Here is a 26,456-nt window from a genome sequence, read left to right as displayed (position 1 = left end):
CCGTAATATACTCTGTTAACAGATGGTTTATTTGCGTGAAATAACTGTTATTTTCGTACATGTGATTTATTTAGGTGTTTCAATAAACAAAAACATCCTTGACATATCGACCTTTTATTGGTTTAATAATCTGTGTTAAAAATTCATTTGGAGATTGTGGAACATTGGTTGTTCCGTTTAGTATTGTACAGTCGAGTCAACATGTGCGGTCCCCGTTTAAAAATATGCACAGCGAAATTGTTTCGTATCGTGCACTTTTCGGCTTCGCAGATTCTTTTCTTTCGTTATTACCCGGGCAAACGTGAACTTTCTCCTGCACATTGTCTTATCGCACATGTTGTTTGGCTCGATATTGCTGATAATGGAGTTTTTCTAGTAAGCTACCGCACGGTAGTCAAACCTAAGAATAATAATAACACTAATAGCGAGCTTTGTTAATTTTGATTGATTCTCTTAATAACTGTGAATTATTTTTTAAAAATTTAAGTAAATAATCAAGGAGTATAGCATAACAAATAAATAATGAAATACACAGGAATGTAAAATAGATGGTGGGTATGTGGGTATAGTTCCAACGTTTGCTTCTAGGGTCGCTAGCATATCCCCACACGGTTTCGTAAAAATTCATGACCTCTGCCTCCTCTAGTTCTCTGTGACACCCCTTCCCAACAACCGTGAGTGGAGAGAACTAGAGATAAGGGAGCACTTTGGCCATGTAATATGTAGCCGAGAAAAGGCCGTGTGTGTGTGTGTGTAAAAATGAAAATAAACGAAGACAAGATAGCTTAATATAGTGGAATTTCAACGCACACAGTGACTCAAAACGCCATAGTCTTCCCTTGGACGTGAACCAATCAAGCATATAGCTGATATGTGTTTGATGGAATTTTGCTGGTTCTCAAGTCAGCTTAAAAAAACAATTCCAACTTGTGCTCGTGTGACTTAACGGTGTCGGTAGTACTTGTTTCGAGGTCGACTGCGAGCAAAGTCGATTGATCTACTGCTTCATATTTTTGACCTGAATTATTCTTGTCCTTTTGTTTGTTTTCACACGTCACAAGTGTAGCTGAGTGTTGACGAAGAAAAGATTTGCATTTACCTAGTTTTTCCGACTTTCTGTTCGCCAGTTTACACCTTTGTGCAGGAAATAGCCGACGAACTAAACAACCACCATCAGCTGTTTTGGGGTGATACCAGGACTAGACTTGTCAATACGGGGTTGAACACGAAAAAGTCGACCACAACGGGACGTTGGAAGTGATCAATTGCGTCTCAAATAAAATGAGAAAACCAAGTTGGCAAGAATTAGTGAAACGACCATCGAATTTGATCAAACTTCCCAAGGAAACTTAAGTGAAAGAAAGGCAACACGTCTCTGTATTCAACGGAAAATGTAAAGAAATTCCTGCCATCAAAATGACGTTATAATAACGTAATCAGCCATACACACCGAAGCAATAATATCAGATCATATATCAGATTAGAGTGTTATTTCTATTAACTTTGCAAAGCTGCATCATAAATCCGATATTCAAGAACACGTGAACCTGCTCCAAAAATCTTTTCAGGAAGTGCGTCGAATTCAAAGTTTCTAAGCCACAAAAACAAAATCAAAGATGTCTAATCCAGAAAACAACTTGGTGACACATGAGCTAACCGAAGGTAAAGCAAATGTTTTCATATTTTCCGTTTTGTGTAGATTTCTATTGCCGTTTAGCAACATTTGTGTCCATTTGTGTCAGTAAAAACGACAGTCGATGTGGCGTTTTCGGTGTTCACACAGCAGTCGTATCACCAATGGTTACATACAACAAAAATATTGTATAAATAAGAGGGATTCCTACTATATTTAGCACTGTAGCTTCCTTGTTTTGATTCCATGCCTATTTCTATTTTTTTTTAATTTAATTTCTTTTATTATTGAATGTTTTGAATTTGAAAATAGACTTGTAGTGCTGGTTACGTAAGGAATGCATAGATTTTTTCTGTGCTGGGCCACGTAACCCGAATTTTTTCATTTTGAGCAGACCCTGAAATGAATTAACTCTTTAACAATTTGAAATAACTCTTTAACAATTTGAAATGAGTTCACAGTGCTGTGGTTATACCAAGACACCGTTTATTGTGAATGGCTTTCCAATAGATGTTTCATTTCTGGCGAGATTTTTGCACAATATCTTCAGCTTCCTCTTCGAGTTCCGTTGTGGACAAAATACCGTTCATGATGTTTATCTAATTGTAATTAAAGTTCAACGGTACGTATTGTAAACAGCACGGTAGAGTTCCTTCCAAATGTTAGATTCCGGATGCCATACTGCTGTCGTGTTACTTGGCTTTTTTTTTTTCATTTGATTTACATTATTCTGGAAATCAACTTGGTTTGATGAGTTAAAACACAACCGAATTAAGTAGCACAGAACCGTAGCAATAATCCCAACTCCAAAGTCATGGCTGTGCTATCAGAAAGCAAAAGAAAACGCTTCCGCACGGCGGAGCATTCTGTGGCAAGCAGTTCAGGTTTTTCTATAAGTAGTCGCGAGCTGTCAAGCAAAGAGCAACCAGTGCCGTTATTTTCCCATTGTATGTCAATTTCATGCAGTCCAAGCGAAATCTTTTTGTCTGGAAACAAAAATCTTAACTGTTAAGTTTCTCTCTTTTGTTATCCCTTCGACAAACTTTCTTCGATTCACTATTATTTATTTTTTTTATTTTATTTTCGCCTAGATGGTTTTGTTTAGGCTAAATCAAGATTAAATTTTAAATACCACCAGAAAAAAAAAATCGAAAATTTTTTTTTTCAAGACCACCAGTTGATGCCAAATTCAGACGTTTCTCTTTAACTTGAAACAATAGCAAAAGTCGAGAATAAGACCTTTTTAAAAAAAATATTGATCGTTATACTTTTAAACAAGCTTTACAAGTTGATTTTCCCCTCGATTTTCCAAATCGACAGAAGGTCAGGGGGAAAACCCGAAAATTCGGTGAAACCTTTTCTTTGCGCCATTTGTTTTTTTGTTTTGTTTTTCGATCTACGTGAGATTGCAGAGTTACTGTACTTGTATTTCACTTCGATAATCTGGAGCAACAGGTTTGAATTCACAGGTTTTACTAGCTACCGGCATTACCCCTTTTCTAAAAAAAAAAAAAAAATACCTACGGTTTATGTGCAGCAGGCTTATAATATAGCTTGTTAAGATGGTCCATTTCTTCCTTTATTACAAGCCCCCAGTCGAAAATATTATTTCAGTGTCTTTTCTTTGAATCTGGAAATTCTCTGGAATAATTCCTAAATAGGTCGAATGTGATTTTTTAAAAAATATTAAATGCCTCATTGAAATAAAATAATTGCATTTGTTAAAAACAGTTAAAAAAAGTAAAAATTCTACATATAAAATTATTAAGACTTGCAAGAATAAAATTTTTTACGTAACAATTATACAAAATAATTTTTTTTTAAAGTAACAATTCGAACGCCATCTGTTTAGTAGCCCGCCATCTGAATAGTAGACGAATATCGATGTCACCACAAACATTATACAATGAGAGGTAGATTTCAAAAGCCATGTAATGTATAATTTTTTATCATAACATTTCTAGTATTTATTTTAGTTTCGATAAAAACCCCACAAATTCTTTATTTGTTATTAAGTTGTGGAATTCAGGATGTGTTTGAGTATATCAGTATTCATAACCTTGACATGTAATGTAATCGCCTTAACACGAACGAGGGCACTCACAACTAAACTTTATTGGCCATTTAAATCCTCCATCCTGCATTATCTCTTAAGTAAAAACTTTCCATCTATTCGTCAATTATCTACAATAAGATTCTGTACCAAAATTCAAACGAGTTGAGCAATTTTTGACACAGTTTAGTCAGTTTGTAACACTTACAACTTATTTTCTCGAATCAGTGCAGTGAAAGCAGTTCATCTGAATATCTCCGCATTAAAAAATTTAATTATGCAAAAAATTATTCGAGAATTTCATTGGCAATCATCAGTCATCGTAAGGTGTTATTCTCGACGAAAACAAAACACACAATTTACGGTTTCCCAACAAAATGCGAGAGAGAGAAAGTTAAAAAACTAAAAAACTAAAAATAAATAAGAATTACTGGCAGGGCCGAAAATCCTCTAGCGAATGGTAAAGTGGTTGTTGTGTGTGTGTATAGCCAGCGAAATGTACTACCTTCTCCCCTCATTCCAAGTATAATACTTTTGGGTTGTGTTGTGTGTGTAGTGTGTGTGTGTGTGTATACATGCACACACGCCTAGCGGATGGTTGGTTCTCTTTTTCTTGATCACGTGCCAGTCCTAGTGGAAGAGAGAGAAATGTGAAAGAGAGAGGCGAAAGAAGAGAGAGAAGAGCCAAAAGAAAGGAAAGAGAGAAAATGGGAAAAGAGGTGGGAACCCCACAACACAAGCCCAACCACCCTGGTGCAGAGGCACAGGCACAGAGCAGCAGCAGTTGCACCAGCATGGCAGTCAGCAGTTCAGTCCAGTCTTGCAGTGAGTAGCGACGGGTGCAGTCCTAAGCTAAAATCCCCTATAGGTCCCCCCCAACTCCCCCCCTACTTACTTTGTTTTCTTTCTCCTTTCTGGAGCACCACGTCTTTTGCTTTTCAGACATCCGGTGTGTGTTGTTGTTGTGCGTTGAACTATCTAAAAAACGGTCCATCTGCAATTGAATGCAGGGCGCTAATAAGTGAGTGGAACTTCAGCTCGAGAGAGAGAGAGAGAGTCGTTCACTTTTCCGCATTCCAACAGTGTGTGTGTGTCTGTGTGTTTTGTGTGTTTTCAGTTTGCACGCAAATATCCCGAACGTTTTCCTTTGGGTTTGTCCTGAAAAATTGTTGGGTTCAAGAACCGTTTTCTTTTGGGTTGTTGCTGTTGCAATCTGGAGAATATCCTTTGCTGCCTCTTCCGCCGACGTCCCGTAAATGTCTCATCGCCGCCAACGGTGACCGCGCCATCACAAAGCGGAACAACTGGAATTATTAGTCGAGTCCCTTGAAACGGACGAATTGAAACTTGGGCCTCAACTCCTCTCTGCTGGTTGATGGTGAAAGCAGAGGTTCTTTCCATCGACACTGCGCGTGTGATGTACTCCTCTTTTTGGCTTGGCGCTTCAAGAGCAGATGTCAGTGAGACCAACTAGGACGCTCAAGATGGGAACTGAACGAAACTGTGTTTGTCGCGATCTCACTTGACCCCGTTGGAAGGAGGTTATAGACTTCTCTTGCCCGCTATCTCCCCGTTACCATTTAATGTGAACCAAGTGCTTTAAAAGAAGACTCTCGGCGATAATAGACAAGAAATTCAGCTAATTCCGTTCAAAAAGAACCAGACTCTGCAATTGTTGGTTCAGCAAGTTTGACTTTTTCATCTTGGAGTAAAAAAAAATATTAGACAAATTTGGGCTGCCAAAAGTTGAGCAGTTATTTGACTGTGAAATTCATTTGACTTGTGTGAAGATGGGGGTACACACTCAAGGTGAGAGTGGGTTCTTCGACGAGGATCCAGACGAGTTGTCGGCCATGGTGCAAAACGAAACCATAGAACAGCACGAAACGGCCAACGCCAGCAACACAGTTGGTAAGTGCGTCTTGTTTGTTGTCTGCCACGAAATGACATTGATTACAAAAACAAATTTGCCCTGGCCAACTTGGAACCTGGAAAAACAAAAATCCCAGTTGGACGAAATCGTTTGCAATCAGGAAAATGAAGATGGTTAGTAGACTAGCTGCTGCTGGCTACCAGACAGACAGCAAAAAAGAGTGGGTCTCTCACAGGAGGCAATGAACGGGGGTGGAGTTGTGCGGTACGGTAAATGACCGCTTTCTGGTATGCCTTTTTTAATAACCAGGCGATTGTCACGAATTTTTCGGTTCGGTCGCGGCAGATTCGCGGTCGCCTTTCCCGTTGCGTCTAATGGACGGTTAACACACACTCGCGGTCGCAAAACAAAATCCCAAAACGAACAGATCACAATTAGGAGGGCTTTTATATATTTAGACATTTTTTTTTTTTTTAGTATGCTGCCTACTTATTTTTTCCTTGGGGGTCATTAATTTGGCTGGGACAAGGAATTGAAAAATTCGGAAATACGACATATTTTTCCCTCGAGTGTGTGTGTGTGTGTGGTAAAATTGAGTATGCTGTGCGGCCTTCTTGGCTGTATAAACACATTTTTTCGAAAAAGGGACATTCAACTCCCTAGATGCAGCTCGCTCATTTTCGCTACCACACTAACCACTAGCTTACAAGTAACAGCTGGCAATTTCCGCAGGTATATATATATAAATGTATATTTTTTTTTAGACTACGTTATTTTTAAAAGACAGGTACAGGTCTGTCGTCTGCATCATGGGATGAGAAAATTGGTGGATTAGAATCCAGTTCTAGGAAATGTAGAGAACGAAATGAATAGTGTTTTCTAAAAATAATTTGATGTGAGCCTTGTGGTAAAACACTTGAATTTCTATTTTGTATCAAGTCATTTTATTATTGAAATTTGCTTTAATTAAATCATTTTTTTTTTTTGGCGAGAACGTCCGCGACTTCGATTTTGGTTCGCACTATACTTGGAATCATGCAAAAATATTTAGGGGGTTTTCCCAAAATGAATTTCCCAACATTTGATTAAAATTTACTTAACTTTTCCTTAATATCAATAACAGCAAATTGAATAATTAAGCCAATTTGATGTATTAGATTACCACGTTTTATTACCGCACACAGAAAAAAGACAAATTTGAATATTCACAAGACTTTGTGTGTTGAGTGACACGTGTCTTTTCTTTCTACACATTTCGCTGTATTATTGATCGCCTCATGAACTCGCAATCTTCCTGATAAAAAAAAGAAAATAGTCATCGTAAAACTATGACGTGGGTTGAATCTCAAGTTGTTTTACCCTCTCATTTTTGGGGGCTGTCGGTCCCTAAAATATTCGAACGTCTAATTCTCAAGCGAACATTTTGACAAGGTTCTAAACACCTTTTTTGCTGGCCTTCCCACAGGCGGTTGTCTCTCTCTGTTTCTCTCTCCCCCCCACGAACGTGTTTTGCGTATGGTGCCGTCTTCTAGCGCATAACAGTTGTTGGCTTTTTTCTCTGCGCCCTTAGGACATGTAACGGGACCCGTCTATTGCAGCGTACCGTACGCAATCCCGCTGTTCGCTACCTCACTGCGCTAGCCGTGGAAGAGAAAACTAGATATTTGAATTTGTTTAGTTTTTTTTTTCTTTTCTCGTAGACTTCGGCTTCCTCTATCCACGGTACAATGTCTCTCATTCACCTCTCGTTTCCGCTCTATTGATCCACTCCGTCGACTAGCCAACCGTATATGCCAGAGCAGCAGAGCTCTTGGGCGCCACACATTGCAACATGTCGTCAAGTTTACCGGGACACTCTCGTAGATTTTTTAAAAGATTATTCCATATCGTTTGACAAGAAAAAAAAAATGGAAATTCTGGGTCGTGCCGTTATTTTTTTGTTCTATTTCACTTTTTACAGTTTGACAAATTCATCAAGTGCCACTTTTTGAAAGACATTTTTGACATGGCGAATTTCTTTGGCTCTTGTTCGAATTAGAAAAGTCATTCTGACAATGTGATGGATGTCGTTGAAATTGATTGGCAAGACCATTGATTGATACACATTGGCATGGCCTCGCCTACCCGCTAGCTAGGCGTTCAGACGTTACCTGGCGGCATTTTTCTTTTTTTTCGTCTTAAATGGTTTTTTTATCCCGTTCCAGCAACCCTATTTTTTTTTCTTGGTTTTCCAAGCTTTTGTCTGGTCTGCTCTCATTTGTTTGGTTTATTCTTAGATGCGGACTCGGAGAATGAAACCGACCTACTTTTATTGATTGTTGTATCGATTCCTCCCAGCCTTTGTCTAAATGGCATCGTTTAAATATGGACGACTGTTTTTTTTTCCTCAAAATTTTAATTAGTATCCTGTTTGGAAAATGCAATCGTTGGGCATAGCAAAAGCCTTTGACAAGTTGCCCATCAGAAATGTCAAATGAGTCACATTCCGGAAGTGTTCAAAGGCTTCGTTAAAGATTCATCATTATGTCTAGTGTGACTGGGGAAACCTTATGTCATGTATGTACACACATCCCACGTAATTAAATTGGCAGAAGTTTTATTGAGTGCCTAATACGGTACATGGTAACATTACGGTAAACGCCGTCATGTCTTGTTTTCCTATATTTAATCGCTCTTGTTTTTGCCACTTCATTGCTCCTCCTCCTTTCAAGCGTTTTCCGATTCTTAACGTTCGGATTGCTTGTTGTTGTTTTTAGAACAGCCGTCTGTGAAAGAAATAAAGAAAAAAAAAGCAATGTGCTGCTCATGCGTGTGAATCAAGTGGAGCAAGTGGTTTTGCCGAGGGTTTTGCCTCCGAGACTTGAGTTCTACTTTTGTGTGCTCGGAAGATTAATGAAAGTTTTCCAACGTCTTCGATTCGCGGTTATTCAATTCGATGTGTTTCAACCAACGGTTACCCGGTTACCGTTCTTTGTGACTTGGCTTTCAGTTAGGTAATAAAATATCGATATTTTCATCTGAATTTTTAATATCTATTCTTGTATATAGACTCTTTAAAAAAATATTTTGACATTTCAAAGTGAACTTGAAATAATAAAAAAAATAGGAAACAATTTGGGGACTATTTATGTCTCACTTACTGTGTTCACTGTGTTATTAGCCTTTAGGTGAAAATAGTCTACGTCGGATCTAGGCCAAATCAGTGTTACTTGTATTTTATTCTGTGCACGCAAACTATTGGCATTTTCGTAAATTGTTTGTCGATTAGCAAAAATGGCTGCAGCACGAAGAAATAGTAATAGACCTTTGAAATGACAGGTTAAGTCAATGTTGAAAGAAAATATCCGATAAACTATTGCTTAATGTACATAACTGCGTTATTTAATAACCGCAACGAATTCATACCAGTCTAGTTTCCCATTTTTTTTTTTCAATAATTCTAATTCTTGTTTTTTTATTTATTTTACAGTTAACCTGACTGGACGAGGCCGGGTGGACATGTCCAACTTCGAGTTGCTGAAAGTCCTTGGAACAGGAGGTATCACGAATTCTCTCATTAGTTTTCGTATCATCGTTTTCTTTTCATGAATTTCAATCTATTCGATGATAAGACCTATTTCTCGTGGTTGCGGTTGCTGAAATTCTTCCTTTTTTTTTGTTTTAAGGAAATCCAGTTGGCTCGAACTTTTTCTCTCTCTCTATTTTAATGAACCTAATTTAAAATTAGATTTCTCTGCGCGGAGATATTTTTCTTACGTCGTGAAAGCAAACCAAGACTACCTCCAATAACCTGCACGTTCGGTCTTGTACAGTTAATCAAGAGATCTATAAGTATTTATTGGGTGTAGACTTTCAATTCTTTTAACCGCAAATTATTCAGGTGGCTTCAGAAAAACAAAACGAAAACAAAATAAAACGGTCAGTCAAAAAAATTTAGGCGTTTCCCTTGGGTTTGATTCGGGAGCGTGATCAGAAGAAGACATTTCTAAAACCTTATTTTCACTCCCTAATTTTTGCTCTCCATTTATTATTCAGCCAACTCCAGCGTGTAATGAATCGTGTGGGTTACTTTGGCTGAAATCGAAATTTTGGCAAGAGTAAAAAGTAGGACATCATTCTACATAGCGCGTAACAGTTGTGCAATCAAAAGCAGGTTTCACTGTTTCAACAGGCGTTACATTGCGTGAACGTGAAAAATGTATACCTTCACTTCCCTTGTTTTGCATAATTATATCACGGGCTTATTTCAACAGCCATTTTTTCTTTTTTGCCTACACCCAAAATGCTTAATTTTATTCGTGGTAGTACTTGGCGGTTACATTTTAGAAAATGAACCGTTATTCTTTAAAAAATAAAACAACCTTTGTTTGAGATTACCGATTAGGTTTTCATATTAATCAAAAGGATTCCCGGTTTTAATATTTTAATTAATTGATTATTTTTGTGTGTGTCTTGTATAGCTTATGGGAAGGTGTTCCTGGTCAGGAAACGAGGTGGCAACGACCACGGAACTCTATACGCAATGAAGGTGTTGAAGAAGGCTTCCATTGTCCAGAAGAAAAAGACGGCCGAGCACACCATGACGGAGCGTCAAGTTCTTGAAGCAGTTCGACAATCTCCGTTCCTAGTGACTCTTTATTACGCCTTCCAAACCGATGCCAAGCTCCACCTCATTCTTGGTGAGTTCCATTTTCATCCTCAACCGTCTTTTCTTTGATTTTCTTCTGTTGTAGGCCTACAATATTTTTAGTTGTTACATTTTTTGCCATCATTCCTTTCTAGTTCTAAACTAGAAACCAACATAACGGTTTCGTAGCATTTCCCCCTCTAGCTCTAATAAGGCGATGGGTTGAAGGAAACGAGCGAGAGAGAAAGAGAGAAAAAAAAAACTTGTGGAATAGGTAATTTGGGATTTTTTGTTTTGTGTTTTTCCTATATACGTTTGGCAGTGGTCTAGTGGAAACGGTAACAGGAATTTCGCGGCCAAGTCCACGAGGGATGATAATAACAGAGTTTTTTTGTTTTTTCTCGATCGAATAAGCGCTGTCCTACTTTTACTATTTCTTGCACGATTATGTAGTGGTCTGTTTTAGCGTTTACTGGTCGCCATTCTGTTTATTGCGAACTTTTCTAGCGTCTCGTATTCGTATAAAGAAATGGTGAAAGAGTGGAAGACTTATTACAAATATGGGTTAACAAAGAGTCTTGCGCATTTATACCTCTCGCTACTATACATTGTCGCAATCTTCTTAGTAGCCTACGTTATTCAGCAGATTTTCTTGTCCTTGCTTCATTAGCAAGAGACACATAAAAGACCGTTATAATTAACACACGAAGGGAAAATGGTAATTTCAGTTTTCTTTTTTTAAATTCATTCCTGAATGAGATGGTATCATGTTTTTTATAAGACGCAATTCCCGTTATTACCATTTTTGTTTTTGTTTTTGTTTCTTTCACTCTTCTCCAGCATGGAACACGTATGCGCACATGTGTGCAATCATTTCCGATGAAAAGCCAAGCAATTGCTTTACAAAATTATGCAACTAGTTTTGTAGGGCATACGGGGCAGTAGCTACGATATTACCATTAGTGATTTCTCATCCGAATGTCTTTTCGCCGTTGTAGATATTCTTAAGCTTTACCCTTAGGTGAGCAGCAGCAGCAGCGCATGCCGTATAGCATAAAGAATGTGTGTGTGCACGCGACCTACTTGAGCACGTTGCTGCTGCTTTCGTGTTGGCTTTCTTGCTGAAAGTGTGACCTACTTCGCTATAACGATTCGGTTGTGCGGCGGCTCTGATGCCCTATAGCCGAAGTGGGTTGCAACGGTGAGCACGTTGGCGGGTGGCTGCTCAGGAGTTGCCGCACTCGAAATGTTTGGCCGACAAAAATTTGTCAAAGCTCTCTCGCATTACCCGAGGCTCGTGAGCAATTTCTTGGAAAACTCAAAAGTACGCTATAGGTAAAAGAAGATAGCCCGGTGATCCAATCTTCTGGTGGGGGGGGGGGGGGGAAATTTGATCAAATAACCTTGGACAAGATTTGCATAATAAATTCACTAGTCTCACCATTTAAGAAAGGCAGCCAGTGCGAATATCGTGGCGAATAGAACACGACAAGACGCTTCGCAAGGTCAACATCCATCAACTGCGTAATACATCTTTTTTTTGTGTGTCCCCTTGTAGTTTTCAAAAACCTACCAGCAGTTTTGCATAATTAAAGAGAAATTCTTTAGAAGAGCCGATTAGAATTCAACAGTTTGTTCTTTGTATTGAACTTGAAAAGCACATCAAAGTTTGGCGCAGACTTGTAGCTGTTTAAATTATGAACATTATCACGAATCGAAAGAAGAAAATGGAGAAAAGAAAAAGGATCGACCTCAAACTTTAGACTTTCGTCTAGTCTGTATAGGGGACTTTGTCGGAATTGTAGACAGTGTAGGCTATAGCTCGGAGCAAAGGGGGGCCAAACACCGTTAATCCTTCCTTTCGATTTCTTCGAGACAGGGCTCTGAATAAATGCGAAAGCGCGCGCGTGTGACTTTTTTCGCCGAAGCCAAAGGAAAAACAGAAAAACAAAATGTTTTTTTTTTTCTGAAAATTATCCATAAATTGTCGATGTTTTTGTGCCAAATTCAATCCCATATTTTTCTCGGAATAATGTTTATTGAACGACTCGGGTTTTAATGAAAGTTGCCATCTTGATCACTTTTTTCTTTGAGTTATCTAAATAAGTTTCGCTTAAATCATCTCCGTGTCTCGGTTTTTGAAAGGAAAATTCAACGTGATGTTGTCTGGCCTGATAAGGTTTATCTCTTTTCCTCCCTGGACGTGACTTAAAAAAGAAAGAGAGAAAGAAAGAAAAACAGAAAAAGATTTTTCGGAGCCTTATTTTCCTATGGGTTGCGCAAATACAAGTTGTGTTCGTGGCCCATTAAAAAAATGGGGCTTTCACTTTCTTGTGGCATATTCAGCTCTTCTCTTATGGCACATTCGCCCTCTTTCTTTGTCGCTTTCTCTTCCTTTCTCTCTTTTCTTTCCTCGTCTCCCTTTTGCAGCAGACAAACTATCGTTCAATTGGTCGTGAACTGGTTATTTCACGAGCAAATGGCTCGCCCTTACTTTATATACAAATTATTCAAATTTGGGTTAGCATTCTATTATTACACATCCAATTTTAAATTCGACGAAAAATCTGTAATTTCTGTTTATTCTATATTTGCAAAGAACCTTGAACAATTTTGCTCATATTTCGTGCCAAATAAATGGAATTCATCAACTAAATAGAAAGGTTATATATGACATCCAGTGGGTATTATTATTGCTACCATCAGTTATATTCGATCGTTTTGGCCATGGGCTAGTTCAGTTAATCTTTTATTTTTCGTATGAAAGAGTTCTAGGTTGAAGCGGTTGTGTTTGATTGAACGTGTTATTTCTTTGATGCGAAAAATAATGCCATTTGGGAATCGATGGTGGTGTTACAAATGTTGTTGCATCAGTGGGGGGAAAACCTGGCATAAACCAGTGGGGAAATGGCGGAGGGCGTGTCCTTTGCTACCTCTAGGAGCCCACCGCAATAATAAAGTATTAAAGTAACATGCTCCCAGGAAAGAAGAAAAAAAAATAGACGCTGATGAACAGTTGTACTTTTAGTACAATGAAAGGAGAAATTAGGCCAGATCAGCCGCGTGCTATAGGAAAGAGGCTGGAACCTTTCTAAAAAGAAAAAAGAATTCAATTCCCGGTGGGCTATTGTCACATGATTCATGAAGCATGACAATAAGAAAAGGAGCTGCATGGCAAAACGCGCGGCGAAGAAAGTCGATTTTCTTAGACAGCTCTTTTTTTGTTATTCTCTGAGCGATAAGCAAAAAGGCAAAGCTCACGAATCTCCCCGTTTTCGTTCGTGTCAGCCATCGAAATTGGGTAACTAGGTAAAGGTTGGTAAAGGTGGTCAAGGCTTTCACCAAGATTAGGCTGTGGCGTGCAAATGCATAGAGTTCGACCGATAGCAATGTCATGTCGGTTTCATTTTTTCGGCTAGTTCTTGGATATGTGGAACACACACCCCCTTCCTATGATGCGTTTACCGGTTGAATTACGAGAGTCTCCTTTTATTGAAATATTCGACGGAATCAATTTATTGAGGTTGACTTAACCCATTTTTTTATTTTTGTTTTGTTTTCTTTCAGATTACGTTAGTGGAGGCGAGCTTTTTACTCATCTCTACCAGCGGGAAAGATTCGCAGAAAACGAAGTGCGGATCTACATCGCCGAAATCATTATGGCGCTCGAGCATTTGCACAAGGTATTTTGTCGTTTTCCTTTTAAAAAAAAAATACCTTAAAAGAACTTTTGGTATAGATTGTGCTAGAAATTTCGAAAGACTTAACATTTATGTTAAGAAACAAAGTAAAAATAATCGATGGGTAAAACATTCGAGAAATTGTATTTCTATTAGCTGACTGCACAAATTTAGTTCGGACACTAAATTTTCGACGAGTTTCTCTTGGGATTGAATGTCGAACTACATACAACTTTACAGTTACGCTTTCGGATGAAACAGTTTTGTCACAAACGACGTTATTAGTATCATACTACTTGAGATAATCTCTTAGAAATCTGTTATGGCTCTGTATAGCTCTACGCTCTACTTCATCAACAACGCACTTGATTCTTTCCGTGAGCGCTGTGTCGACATGTATACATCGCCAGCAAAGAAATAGGAAATGATATCGACCTTGAAAATTGATAGTCCTCTTATAAAGTGTTGCAAACAGTGGCGTAAGAAAGAAAAAAAGTTTCGGATTCAATTTGACCTTTCTTGTTGCTGCTTGCCAAAATGTCATTTGACATTATTTACCTCGTTACTGCGAACAACCCCAAGATTGCGCCACATGGATTGCTCGGATAGGCATTTGACGAAACAGGAAAGAGCATTTTGAATTGCTGCTCGCTTCGGTACTTTTAAAAATTCAAATCGTGGCGGGATCAGTAGCTGTTTTGAAATGCATAATGGTGTAGTGCGAATCCAGTTGTTGGGAAATCATTCACGAGACAATACTGCGCATATCGTGTTCGTTTCATTCGAGCGTGTGCGACTTCAATAAGACGCAGTATTCGAGAATTTCTCGAAAAGAAATGGCTCTCCTGATCACTTCAGGGAATCACTTTGGTCTATAAGTTGGGAATTTTTTTTTTTTTTTTTTTTCAAGTGAAAGAATTTTTCCTGGTAATTATAAGCCGCTAGCCAAGTGAACGATAAAGGTTGTGGTTTTATATTTCTGAAAATGGGCATTGTTCACATTTCGTACATGGAAAATTGTGATTGAAATTTATTTCCTTTCCATCGGAAATGCGCCATGCTGTGTTGAATTGTCACAAAAAGTAACAGACGGGTATTTTTAAATCGTTATTCTACGAATAACAGCGTTATTTTAGCAATAAAGTTAATTGCAACTGTCAATTATCATTTTTACCTTAGAATATAAAAATATTACGATAAAATTGAGTGTATCGGTGATTCTTGGGTATTCTTCGGAATAAGCTATAATTACCTAAAATGTAATAAGAACTAAAAAAAATGCCACAATTAAATTAAAATGTTCTACGAATCTCAATTTTACTTAATTGAATTTTTTTCCCCCTGCCATTGTATTTGCTGCGAACCTAAAGCTAGGGATCATTTATCGCGACATCAAACTGGAAAACATTCTTCTTGATTCACAAGGCCACATTGTGTTGACGGATTTCGGACTTAGCAAGGAATTCCTTCCACATGAAAAGGTATGTCGATATAGAAAACAAAAATCGAAATTATCACAACTAATCGACGGTCCTACAATGTCCTTTTTCTATTTTGTTATTGACAGAATGCCAGGGCTTATTCGTTTTGCGGTACCATTGAATACATGGCCCCAGAGATTGTGCGAGGTGGAGGCGCAGGCCACGATATGGTAACATCTTTGATTTCATTTGCCACTTCAGTTTCAATTGAAATTTGAATATCTTTAAATTTATTCAGGCTGTCGACTGGTGGGGCGTTGGAGTGCTAACATACGAGCTGCTAACAGGTGCCTCTCCGTTTACAGTCGAAGGAGAGAAAAACAACCAACAGGAGATTTCCAGGTAATGATTCGTACCTATTGCGTATACTGATTGTCAATGTATTTTATTATTAAAAGAAAACAATGCGCTAATCGAACTATTCAATATGTTTGTTGATGTCTAAATGATTCATGTAAAACTCTTACTAGGCAACGACAAATAAAAAACAAAACATTTACATTCCTAGACGGATTTTAAGCATCCATCCACCAATTCCAGAGGATTTGTCGATTGAAGTGAAAGACTTTATTGGACAGCTGCTTACCAAAGATCCAAGTCGTCGACTCGGCGGCGGAACATCAGATGCCGTAGAACTTAAACAACATTCCTTTTTTAGAGTATGTATACATTTCTACACACTTTACCTATAATAATTTTGTTTTAGTAGTTGATGTTTTACTAATTTCTCTTTTTATTGTCCTTTTTTTCTGGTCAAATCAATGAATCAATGCAGAATCTTAACTGGGAAGAAGTTGGCAAAAAAATGGTACGTGCGCCATTCATACCTCGGATCGCCGACGAACTGGATGTCAGCAACTTTGCCGAGGAATTCACTGGAATGGCTCCAACCGACTCTCCGGCAATAGTTCCTACCAATGTTGATAAAATCTTCAAGGTGCTTGCGGATAATTAACATTCACAAATTTCAGTCAATTTTTTCATAGTTGGGATTTTTCTTAATTCGCCTGTAGGGTTACTCATACATAGCCCCGTCAATTCTCTTCACGGACAACATTATCAGCGAAGATTTATTCGCCCTGTCAGCCGACAACAAACCCACGCTTTCAAACATAATTGGAGCCAGATTTAAGGTCCGCGGTCCAGCCTCTTTTGTCATTCAACTTGAGCCATCATTTTCAGAAGTTTAAACCTGAAAAAAAAATTTGATCGTTTCAGAACTCGACGTTCTTCCTTCATTATCACATGGATTTACGAGAACAAGCGCTTGGCGATGGCAGCTTCTCTATCTGTCGGCGCTGCGTTCACAAAGCGAGCGGTCAAGAAATGGCGGTCAAAATCGTCTCCCGTCGTGTTGACTGCAGCCAAGAGATTAACTTACTGCGTGCCTGCCAAGGTCATCCCAACATCGTACGCCTTCACGATGTCTTCTACGACGAGGTACAGTATTACTGTTAACCAGTTTCAACCAAAACGTCCCAGGCTGAGTCAACACATTTCCGCTGCGCATTTTAAAACAGCGGATTTTCCGTTGTTTTTGTTGTTCCATCGTCCTGCGTGTTTGACTGTTTACTTTCTCCATTTAAAAATATTTTTCATCTTGTGTGAAAAATGGACATTTATTTTAAAAAATTTTAAAAATCACGAAAAAAGTTGACAAATAATATCGTTAAAAACCAAATGATTGCATTGCAAAGAGAGGGATCCAAATTGTTCAGAAATTGTTTTTACTTCAATTTGCAGTAATAGGGATATTGGATACCCACCAGTTTTTCATGAACTTTGAGAAAAGTTATCATGTTATATTCCTTTTTTTTAATTTTTAAAAAAATCAAATCTATAGTAGGCTATGTACGAAATGAAAAACGTGTCTTCCCATGTAGGCCACCGACGAAGGCTCGGAAGTATAACCGCGTTTCAACTAATTTGTTCGATCTTTTATCCCGTTACAGGCGCACACATACATCGTCATGGAATTGCTGAAAGGGGGAGAGCTACTTCAGCGCATCCGGCAGCAGAAACAATTTACTGAATCGGAGGCTGCACGCATATGGCAGAAATTAGTTGCGGGGGTTCAACACGTTCACTGCAAAGGCATCGTTCATCGCGATTTAAAGCCAGAGGTAAAATAATTTACTTAAATACTTAATATCCTGAATATTATGAGGATCTACAACTTCTTTTGAATGATTTTTTTACAGAATCTGTTATTCGAGAGTGCGGATGAGAACGCCGAACTGAAAATCGTGGACTTTGGATTCGCTCGCCTGAAACCCGAGCCGCAGAAGCTCTTGAACACACCTTGCTTCACGCTGCAGTACGCTGCGCCGGAAGTGCTTAAAACGGTGTTGGTACCCAAAGATGGCCGCTACGAAAGCGGTTACGACGAAAGCTGCGATTTGTGGAGCCTGGGTGTCATTCTGGTATGAGCCCAAAAAACCGACAAACGAGTATTTCATCGAACATTCATTCGTAATGCAATTATTTACTCATTTTTATAGTACACGATGCTCAGCGGTCGAGCACCGTTTCACTCCAACAGTCGAGAGGGTAACGCCGCAGCAGTTATGCAACGCATTAAAACGGGCGACTTTGATTTCGACGGGGAAGCATGGAAGCACGTCTCTTCCAAGGCGAAAAATGTTATACAAGGTGAGATATATAAGATTGCGAGTGACGATCAAGTAACAGCTACAAAAAAAGAAAAGAAAATTGCTGACGTTATTGCATCATGTACGTGTATTGACAAATCTGGTCATTTCTATTTTCGGCTACACAAGGTCTCCTGACAGTTGATCCCAAAAAGCGATTAACCATCAAGGAAGTGATCAACTGCAGTTGGTTAATGCCGAGAAATCGTGAGTCTCCGTTTGGCTTCCCGTCGCTAATGACTCCTGGCATTCTATCCATTCGCTCTTTCCCAAAGGCCACTGAACTGGCCGTCAAACAAACCATCGATGCCTTCCACATGGCTGCCAGGGAGGGATTTCGGTTACAGGTAAATGGGGGAAAATGAGATGCCCACACACACCTTGTTGTTTTTTTCGGTGTAATTTCAACATTTGCATTTGGCAATAGGATGTGTGCAACGCACGACTGGCCCAACGTCGCAAAGCCAAACGGCCATCCAATGACGCAAGAAGCATTTCAACTTCCAGCAGTTTCTCATCCAGTTCTTCAGGTATATAGAAATTTCTCGCGACTAAAAGCAAGCGTCTTATTTTTACTGTTATGTTGGTTGCATTTCCATAGGCAATTCGTCAATGAGGACGGCCAGCAAAGGGGAAGGCTCGGCCTCTTGGTCTTCGGTTGGCTTCACTCCGCGCAAGATGACTTCTGAAGATGATAACGTGTTCAGCTTCCGCGAAGCTCGTGTCCAAGAGTATTTGTCCAGTTTGTCGGAGGCAGAGTCTTCGAGTCGCGACTCGTTCCACAAGGCACAAGAGAAAGAGGAATCTTTTTCCATCAAGAATAGCTGGGTAAAAATAGATTTGATTTCTTTCGTCAACTTCTAGTTTATTGATTGTCGTATGTTTTTTGACTTTTTTCCTCCTAATAGGGCAATCGTATCTGTGATAGTCTTTCCTCAGTTATTGAAAATCAAGTGACGGCTGCTGCTGCTGCTGCTCGTACGCAACAAGATTTGAGCCTGCCGGGACCAAGTAACAATGAGAGCATCCTCCTTTCGCCAATCTCGTTGTCGACGAGGTCTAAACGGAGGCAGCCGTATAAAATGTCGTTGCCCTCCAACCCGCCAGGCCAAGATGCTGAGGCCAATTGCGAAGATGAAGATGTCTCCTCGTCGGCGACGACGCACCGCAAGCAGGATCATCAAGAATGTTCTGGAACAGCGACAGAAGTTTTCGAACGTCCATTAACGCGAGCCCGCAAGCGCAACATGGCTCGAGTCTGCGAGATTCAACCTCATATTCAACCCACGCCCAAACGACGGAAGAATTTCTAAACAAAAGAAGAAAAGAAAGATGTATAGACAGATGAGACGCCTAATCAGTTTTGCCTAATCCAATTTCGTTTGGAAATGACTGTCTTGAGAAAATGTTACAAATTTTGTTTTTTTATAAAAGAAACGTTATGTATTTTTCGGTTAGGATCGCGGCGGTCAGGTGTGCTGTAGATATATACCAATTTGCTTTTTTTTAACTTTCCTTTATAACGATACAGGAACCTGTACATATAAGAATGGCAAGCGTCTATCATAGTTCGTGAGCGTGTCAACCGTCTTGTGCGCGTATATGCAAATCGTTCGTCAACATTCTGTCTCTAGTCAGTCGGATCTGAGCCTTATGTGCGTTAGCCGTGGTAATGCTGTATCTCTGACACAGAGTTTGGAAACGACAGTGTATACCTATGTATTCCATAGGGGTTTGTTCGGCTTAGTAGTGCCTTATTAAGAGAATTTTATATCACATCGACAGGGGCTGAATGTAACGTACAACACGCTGCTGCTGAGTGACTGGGAGGCTTGAGCCGTTTTCCTTGAGAGATTTCGTTTTATTTTTCAAGTTATTCCGAAGGCCGTCGGCTCACTACGAGACAAATTCTTTCATATAAATATAGGCGTCAATACGTCCTACACTAGTCCTCATCAAGCACCTTGTTTTACATTCAAATCGGCTTTGATTCAATGTGAAATTTGTTCGGCGAAATGCGTTCCTTTCATCTCTTCCCCCACTCCATCCATTTGATCTAGATGGATTTTTTTTTTCAAGTTGAAAAGCCTTTGAATTTCATGGCCAAGTTCATGGCTAGCGTGAGAAACTCTTTCTCTCTATGCCTTTAATGCGTTCTACGGGTCGTTGAGCCGGAGAGTAGTTTTTACCAAAAAGATACAAAAAGAAAAGTATGGACACATCGTAAAACAGATTGAAAAATTATGCGATCCATTGACTTACGCGAAAACTCCTCACATTCTCGCAAATTCAGAGTAGCTAATTCGAAATGTCTGCGCGTCACTTGTTAGAAAATAATTGTGTGTGTGTGTTTCGTTTGAAAACCAAATAGTGCTTCTAATACCAACAAGTGACATAAGTTACTAGTTGCGTGAGCAAGGCAATTTGACATTGTTCACTCGCTGTTCATATTCGACGAGATTCGGCTTTTTATTCCGACGACAGTTTGATTTAAACACGACCGCGCTTAGAAATAAAACGCTGTTCATGACAAATAACAACATGCATTTGGTTAGCAATGATGATGAGACATTTGAAAAACGGCCCTAAGACCCGAATTTGTTTTTCATTAACATTTGTTAGATTTTCAACATTACGTGTTGCATGTATTGATTATTGAATTGATAATTTGACCGAAATTATTTTGATTTTTGTGAAGACAAGATGGCTGTAACCAAGTCTGAATTATGGGAATATTATATATATATACAGTACTACAATGGCCTAATGCATTTATTTTCGTCCCATGTGAGTCAGAAATCAGAACCGACGGGCAGTGAATTTTTTAAGAAAATTCGTTTCAAAAGTGTTATCAAGGAAAATTAAACCACTCATATTTCATACATACCTTGATAAGCGTTCTACATAAAGTTCTACACCCAGATCACACAAGAAGCCTGAGACGGGCACGCTTGGTCCTTGGTGGAAATAATAAACCAAGTTAACATGGGTGCATCTCAGAGTGACGGAAAGTCATGAAGGAGGAAAGGAGGAGACGCTGCTCCCATAAGGCCCTGTAGAAATTTTTGAGGCGATGATGATATCTGCCTCGGGCAGAATTTTCGTTCCTTTTTCTGCCACCAGAGGCGGAAGAGTAGCGAAGTCTGTGAAAATCTAGGCTTTATTTTGGTTGCCACCGTTACGGACTTTTCCTCTGCTAGACTGCGTCAACCCGTACCGATAGCAACCAGCGAAAGCCCAGATTTTCACAGACTTGGCTACTCTTCCGCCTCTGGTGGCAGAAAAAGGAACGAATCCTTCCCCTGAGGCAGATATCATCATCGCCTCAAAAATTTGCCCGACCAGCTCCTCCTCCATTCCTCCTTCATGCACTAGTAAAGGTTGCCATTAATAACTATTTTTTTTCTCTCATTAATATACAGTGTTGAAAGTAAAGTGTTCCATAAATAAAAAATACCACTCATATTTTGATTATTTAGTAACTGTAAACTATGCTCGTAAATAACTAGCTCTAGAAGTAGGCCTAATAGTGTTCATTAGCCCATAAAGTTATATATATATATAGTATAAAGAAAGCATATCTTAAATATGTGTCTCATTAGAACTTCGTTGCAAAGAAGTAGCACATGAATATTGTTTTAAGCAAAACTCCACTCAAATTTTTCAATTAAAGAACTGTATCATAAGTATTCTGTTCCACAAGTATATTCAATTTGTTTGCAATTTTGTCGCTAGATGACTCAAAGTGTATAGTACAATTAGGTACAATTTTCTGGAATTCGGCAGCGTTGCAGCTTAGCGACAGGATTTAAATTCGTTTTCTTCAAATAGTAGTCCTTATCAAAAGAAATTATTTTGATGGATGACTATGTCTCACGAGTTACACAAAATTAGTCATGATCTCTAACAGGCCTGGGATTCAGATCAAAGATAATGTGAGAAATGAAAAGTCACTCACTCCAACACGGTGATAGACGGGGTAAAGATTTTATTGTAGAACATACATGGCTTTACGGTCCTACATGCGAAGTGCGAGACTTCTCTAGCATGAGGTGGGCAAATACAAAAACATAACTACAATGGAAAAAGAAGAAGCAATAACCCGAGAGAATGTGACATCCTGCGACGGGTGAGCCAGAAGGACTGAGCTCTAGAAGGAGTGAGCCAACACTAGACCGACTGATAGCATTGACTCGAGAAGGGGTGAGCCAACACCAGACCGATTGAACAGCCTAGCATTGACTGAAGAAGAGGTGAGCCAACACCAGACCGATTGAACAGCCTAGCATTGACTCGAGAAGGGGTGAGCCAACACCAGACCGATTGAACAGCCTAGCATTGACTGAAGAAGAACTGCGTTGGGTGGGGTTTTATACCGAAAAGCTAGGTCAAATGAGGTCGGGAGAGAGTCGAAGCAATAAAAGAGAAAATGGCTTAAATTGAGGTCAGCGAGAGAGCAATAAACAAACGAGGGAAATGGACTAGTTTGCCGAGAACTAGAACACTGACAGCCAATCCTTACAATAAAAAAAAATTAATTCGGGTAATTGTCTGTTGAATATGTTTAAGTGTATTTATCGCTCATCAATATTTATGTTTTTATTGTACAGCGAATTTCATTCGCTTCAGACCCTAAGGGTGTAGACATATTTTATTTCGACCAAATCAGCTTATTTAAAGAATAAAAAAAGTCAAGGACACATAGACAAAGGAATGACAAGGTCTGGAAGGTTACCGCACTTCTTTCGTACCTTTCTTCTATCCTTTCAACCCTATTTCCTTCGGACTTATTTTAGCTACCACCAAGTAAAGATGTCTAGAAATAGGGGTTTTTTCGGGCCACGTGGCCGCCCTAACGATTTTCGTGGTTTTCAAGAACAGAATTTTTATGAGTATCCGTACGGACCAGTCGATAGGTTCCCAGCTTTTAGGGAAAGATCGCCGATCCGCCGGGACCCCAGGTATCAGTACGATTTTGGTGATTATGAAGAAGGGTACTTTAGCGAGGGGGAGTTGAGGCGTGAGTATTTTGAGCCTGACTTCTATCAGAAGAGCAGTTCGTTACAAGAGAAGAGCAGTTCGTTCCAAGAGAAGAGCAGTACCGTCCAGAAGAAGAACCTCAGTTTTATCAAGAGAGAGAGGAGGATTTCTATGAGTATAGATCGGAAGATGAAGGAGGCTTGGAGAACGATCAGAGAGAAAATAATCGGCCTTGGAGGCCACCTCGTCGTGTAGAGGTATTGGATGAAGCTCTTCCCCAACAGCAGCCAATACAGCGTGAAACTCCTCCTCCTCAGCCAAGTCCGCGTCATCCACCGCCGCAGCAGCAGCCACAGCAGCCACTTCCGCCATCTCCCTCCCAGGTTTCGCCGTATACAGTTTCATCCCAGATTTGCGACGAAATTACTTCATGGTTGACAAAAGGTATGTCAGGGGAGGAGTCGAAAGCAATCTCGAAACGTTTTCCTTTGAAATTTGCCGAGGAATCATTTGAGATTTGGCCGCCCAAGTTAGATAATTTCATGCAGCGTCGAGCGAAGGACAAGGAGGTGCCAAGGAATGTGAATTGCGCGGAAGAAGTTTTAGTGGCGTTGCAGCATAATATTTGTGACGTGGCTCCGCCACTTATTGACTTGTATGCGCGTGTATTGGCTCTAGAAGATGGAGAGATCGCGGTTAAAGCAGCAAAAGATTCAGTCAGGTCAACACTGCGTCAATGAGCGAGAGCATGGCTGTATGTGACGAAAGAAAGAAGGAAGTCGGTGGTGAGCCTCGTGGAGCCGTCTTTTCAGTTTCTTCTGGCGGGGCCAGAAGCATTCGCAGTAGGTCCTTAGGCTCGGGAGAAACTGTTCACTGGAAAGTTTCTTGAGGCCATGTTGAAGGAGGCCACTCAGGACGCGACGTTGGCTCAGAAGGATGCGGCAGTGCAATAAGCAGGTCGTGCATTAACGTCTTATAGGCCAGCTGGTCGAAGACGAGTTGTAAGAGAGCCAGCCCCATTCCAGCAGCCTTATCACCGCCAAAGAGAACCAACAAGCAGCAATAGCGGTAGACGAGGTCGGTTCAGAGGAGCGAGAGGAGCGGGCGATAGCTGGTCACGCATCGCTCAAAGGTATGATTTAGTGTTGAATTCTTTCCCCGGCCTATTGCATCTAGTATCAATTTGGGGGTTAGGTTGTTAAAATTTGCAAGAAACTGGGAAGTATTACGGACGATAAGTGGGTTTTGAATTCGGTAGCTGCAGGGGTGACCTTAGATTTTCTTAAGCAGCCGCGGCAGGATTCCATACCTTCTCCGATACTAATGCCCAAAGAAATGGAAGCAGTATGCGATCAGGAAGTGAAAGATTTGGTTTTGAAAGGGGCCATCAAGGAAATAACAGATGATTCGGAGGGTTTTATATTTTCTTTTCTTGTTATCCCTAAAAAGATGGGGGGTTTCAGGTCCATTTTAAACCTCAAGCCTTTAAACAAATTTATCAGATACGAACATTTTAAGATGGAGAATTTACAGTCGGTCCGTTTTCTGCTGAGGGAGGGGGACTGGATGGTAAAATTAGATCTCAGTGACAAGTGACTTGGAAGTAACGCCAGTGATTTTAGACAAAAAACGATCTAAAACGCAAGGTTACCAAGTTATAAAGCGCAAAGCTAGTCAAGTACAAGAAGCATTTCTCATGTTGCACGAACCTATCGCAAATATTGTTGATGAAGTTTTGGAAAATACGATTGATGACAAAACAAATTCTGTTTCGCCTAACGACTGTGAAGTGCTAATGTATGAATTACAACAACGATGTGAGAAATTAAAGAAAATTGGAGACTTCAAGGGAATTTTATCACTACTTACATTAGCTCCTGTATCATGGACTCAACAGCAAACCTCACACTTTTTGACCTTTCAATCTCCTAAGTGAAAAGATCCCGTATTCTAAAAAAAGAAAAGGGTATTTTGGCGATTCCTGATAATAAAAAAAAGCGAAAATTATCTCCAGAAGAAGAAGAAATTGTGAAGGATTTTTATTTGAAGGATGAAAATTTCCGTGTTCAGCCAGGGATGAATGATTTTGTCTCCGTTCGTATACATCCCGGTGAAAAAAAGTCGAAAGTGCAAAAACAACTGCTCCTCATGAACATTGACGAATTATATTACAAGTATAAAGAATACTGTGTGAAAAAACTATTTATGAAGTCATGCGGGAGATCCAAATTTTTCGCTCTTCGACCGGTGAACGTCATAGAAGTTGGAGCTTCAGGATCCCATCATATGATGGACAAGATTGTATGTGATGTTAAAAACAGTGAGTGTATGTTACGTCGTTGTAATAACTGTTCCAGAAATCAGAATCTAAGGAATCATATTAACAGTTATCTTACTCCTGTGCCATTATAGTGAAATTTCAGCAGTGGGAGTCGACTGACCGTAATATGTTGATGGGAAAGGAATTATCCGTTGAATGTTTCGTGGATAATTTGATTGAAAAAATTGAGGCTTTGACAACTCATCATTTCATATCCAAACAGCAATCAAAATATTGCCGAGAACTAAAAATGAATTTGTCTGAAGACGTAATTCTTCTTCAAGGTGATTTTTCTCAAAATTATTCTATGATTACCCAAAACTCAACACAGGGATCCTTTTTTAACCCGCCACCTCAAGCAACTTTGCACACTTTTCTGGCTAACGTGAAATCAGGCGAGGAAATTGTAAAACACAGCATGTGTGTATTTTCTGATTGTACTCTTCACAATACTCTTGCCGTGTTTTCCTTCCTGAAAGTTGTAATCCCGTATTTAAGAGCTATGCATACATCCGTGAAAAAAGTGATTCACTTTACAGACGGGGCGGCGAGTCAGTATAAAAATTGCAAGAATTTCACTATAATTTATTTTTTCACAAAGAAGATTTTTGGGTTGAAGGAGAGTGGCATTTTTTTGCTACGAGTCATGGCAAAGGGCCATGCGATGGCATTGGTGGGGCCATTAAGAAATTATCAAGAAGAGCTAGCCTTAAAAATGAAATAACTATTCAACCCCTCTTGCCTTGTTTTCGTGGTGCAACTCAAACATTGAAAACATTAAATGTTTTTTTGTTTCTTCAGATGACATTTCTCAAACTGAAATCGCGCTTGGCAGTAGATTTAAATCATCAAAAACTCTGCCAGGAACGCAAAAAATTCATTGTTTTGTACCAGTTGACTTGTTTTCTGTTACCACAAAAATTGTTTCTTCGAGTGAACAGTATACCAATTACGTTATCAGGCGCCAGGAACTCAATGAATCTTTTCTTGATGTTAATTTTTTTGGAACTTAAAGTCGATAACATAATTGCCTGTGTTTACTTAGGAAAGTGGTATTTAGGAAAGATTTTGAGTCGTGATGAAGGGCAAGTAGAAATTAATGTTCATTTTTTCAAACCTCCAGGAGAAGAACTTACAATCAGAGGATTTCAATTATCA

The 26,456-nt window shown here is 39.5% G+C and overlaps 2 protein-coding genes and 2 long non-coding RNA genes across 6 annotated transcripts; 2 read left to right on the top strand and 2 right to left on the bottom strand.

Moving 5' to 3' along the window:
* Positions 1-10: 10 nt before the first annotated feature.
* LOC124209678 lies at positions 11-1,193 on the bottom strand. The gene is made up of 2 exons (XR_006881039.1): positions 1,100-1,193; positions 11-400 (listed from the first exon to the last, which is right to left on the bottom strand). It is a non-coding gene; the product is annotated as an uncharacterized LOC124209678 (long non-coding RNA).
* Positions 649-20,759, top strand: LOC124209674 (ribosomal protein S6 kinase alpha-5-like). Of its 3 annotated transcripts, none has more exons than XM_046607772.1 (18): positions 649-1,662; positions 9,029-9,097; positions 10,020-10,238; positions 13,754-13,869; positions 15,237-15,347; positions 15,434-15,517; positions 15,586-15,689; positions 15,856-16,006; positions 16,123-16,284; positions 16,361-16,480; positions 16,566-16,787; positions 17,300-17,470; positions 17,549-17,770; positions 17,849-17,999; positions 18,128-18,345; positions 18,426-18,528; positions 18,600-18,826; positions 18,907-20,759. In XM_046607772.1, the coding sequence occupies exons 1-18, from the start codon at positions 1,617-1,619 to the stop codon at positions 19,309-19,311; spliced, it is 2,901 nt and encodes a 966-aa protein (XP_046463728.1). In that variant the 5' UTR covers positions 649-1,616; the 3' UTR covers positions 19,312-20,759. The 3 variants fall into 3 exon arrangements, with proteins under 3 accessions (XP_046463728.1, XP_046463727.1, XP_046463729.1); XM_046607771.1 differs by lacking the exon at positions 649-1,662 and adding an exon at positions 4,264-5,597; XM_046607773.1 differs by lacking the exon at positions 649-1,662 and adding an exon at positions 5,626-8,552.
* LOC124209679 lies at positions 3,858-4,673 on the bottom strand. The gene is made up of 2 exons (XR_006881040.1): positions 4,582-4,673; positions 3,858-4,316 (listed from the first exon to the last, which is right to left on the bottom strand). It is a non-coding gene; the product is annotated as an uncharacterized LOC124209679 (long non-coding RNA).
* A 2,051-nt stretch (positions 20,760-22,810) lies between the features above and the next one.
* On the top strand, positions 22,811-23,718 carry LOC124209071 (integrator complex subunit 3 homolog). Its single transcript, XM_046606936.1, has 2 exons — positions 22,811-22,976; positions 23,048-23,718. Exons 1-2 carry the CDS (start codon positions 22,811-22,813, stop codon positions 23,716-23,718), a joined length of 837 nt encoding a protein of 278 aa, XP_046462892.1.
* Positions 23,719-26,456: the final 2,738 nt, after the last annotated feature.

The sequence above is a fragment of the Daphnia pulex genome, chromosome 12, assembly GCF_021134715.1.
Source record: "Daphnia pulex isolate KAP4 chromosome 12, ASM2113471v1".
Taxonomy (NCBI): domain Eukaryota; kingdom Metazoa; phylum Arthropoda; class Branchiopoda; order Diplostraca; family Daphniidae; genus Daphnia; species Daphnia pulex.
This window is presented reverse-complemented; position numbering and strand designations above follow the sequence as displayed.

Excerpts from the sequence above, each read along its gene's own strand:
- LOC124209674 (XM_046607771.1), top strand. The coding sequence starts at position 5,477 with ATGGGGGTACACACTCAAGGTGAGAGTGGGTTCTTCGACGAGGATCCA. Across the intron at positions 10,239-13,753 it reads CAAGCTCCACCTCATTCTTG|ATTACGTTAGTGGAGGCGAG; the intron begins GTGAGTTCCATT and ends GTTTTCTTTCAG. Across the intron at positions 17,771-17,848 it reads GGAGCCTGGGTGTCATTCTG|TACACGATGCTCAGCGGTCG; the intron begins GTATGAGCCCAA and ends TCATTTTTATAG.
- LOC124209071 (XM_046606936.1), top strand. The coding sequence starts at position 22,811 with ATGTCTAGAAATAGGGGTTTTTTCGGGCCACGTGGCCGCCCTAACGAT. Across the intron at positions 22,977-23,047 it reads CAGGTATCAGTACGATTTTG|AAGAGCAGTTCGTTACAAGA; the intron begins GTGATTATGAAG and ends GACTTCTATCAG.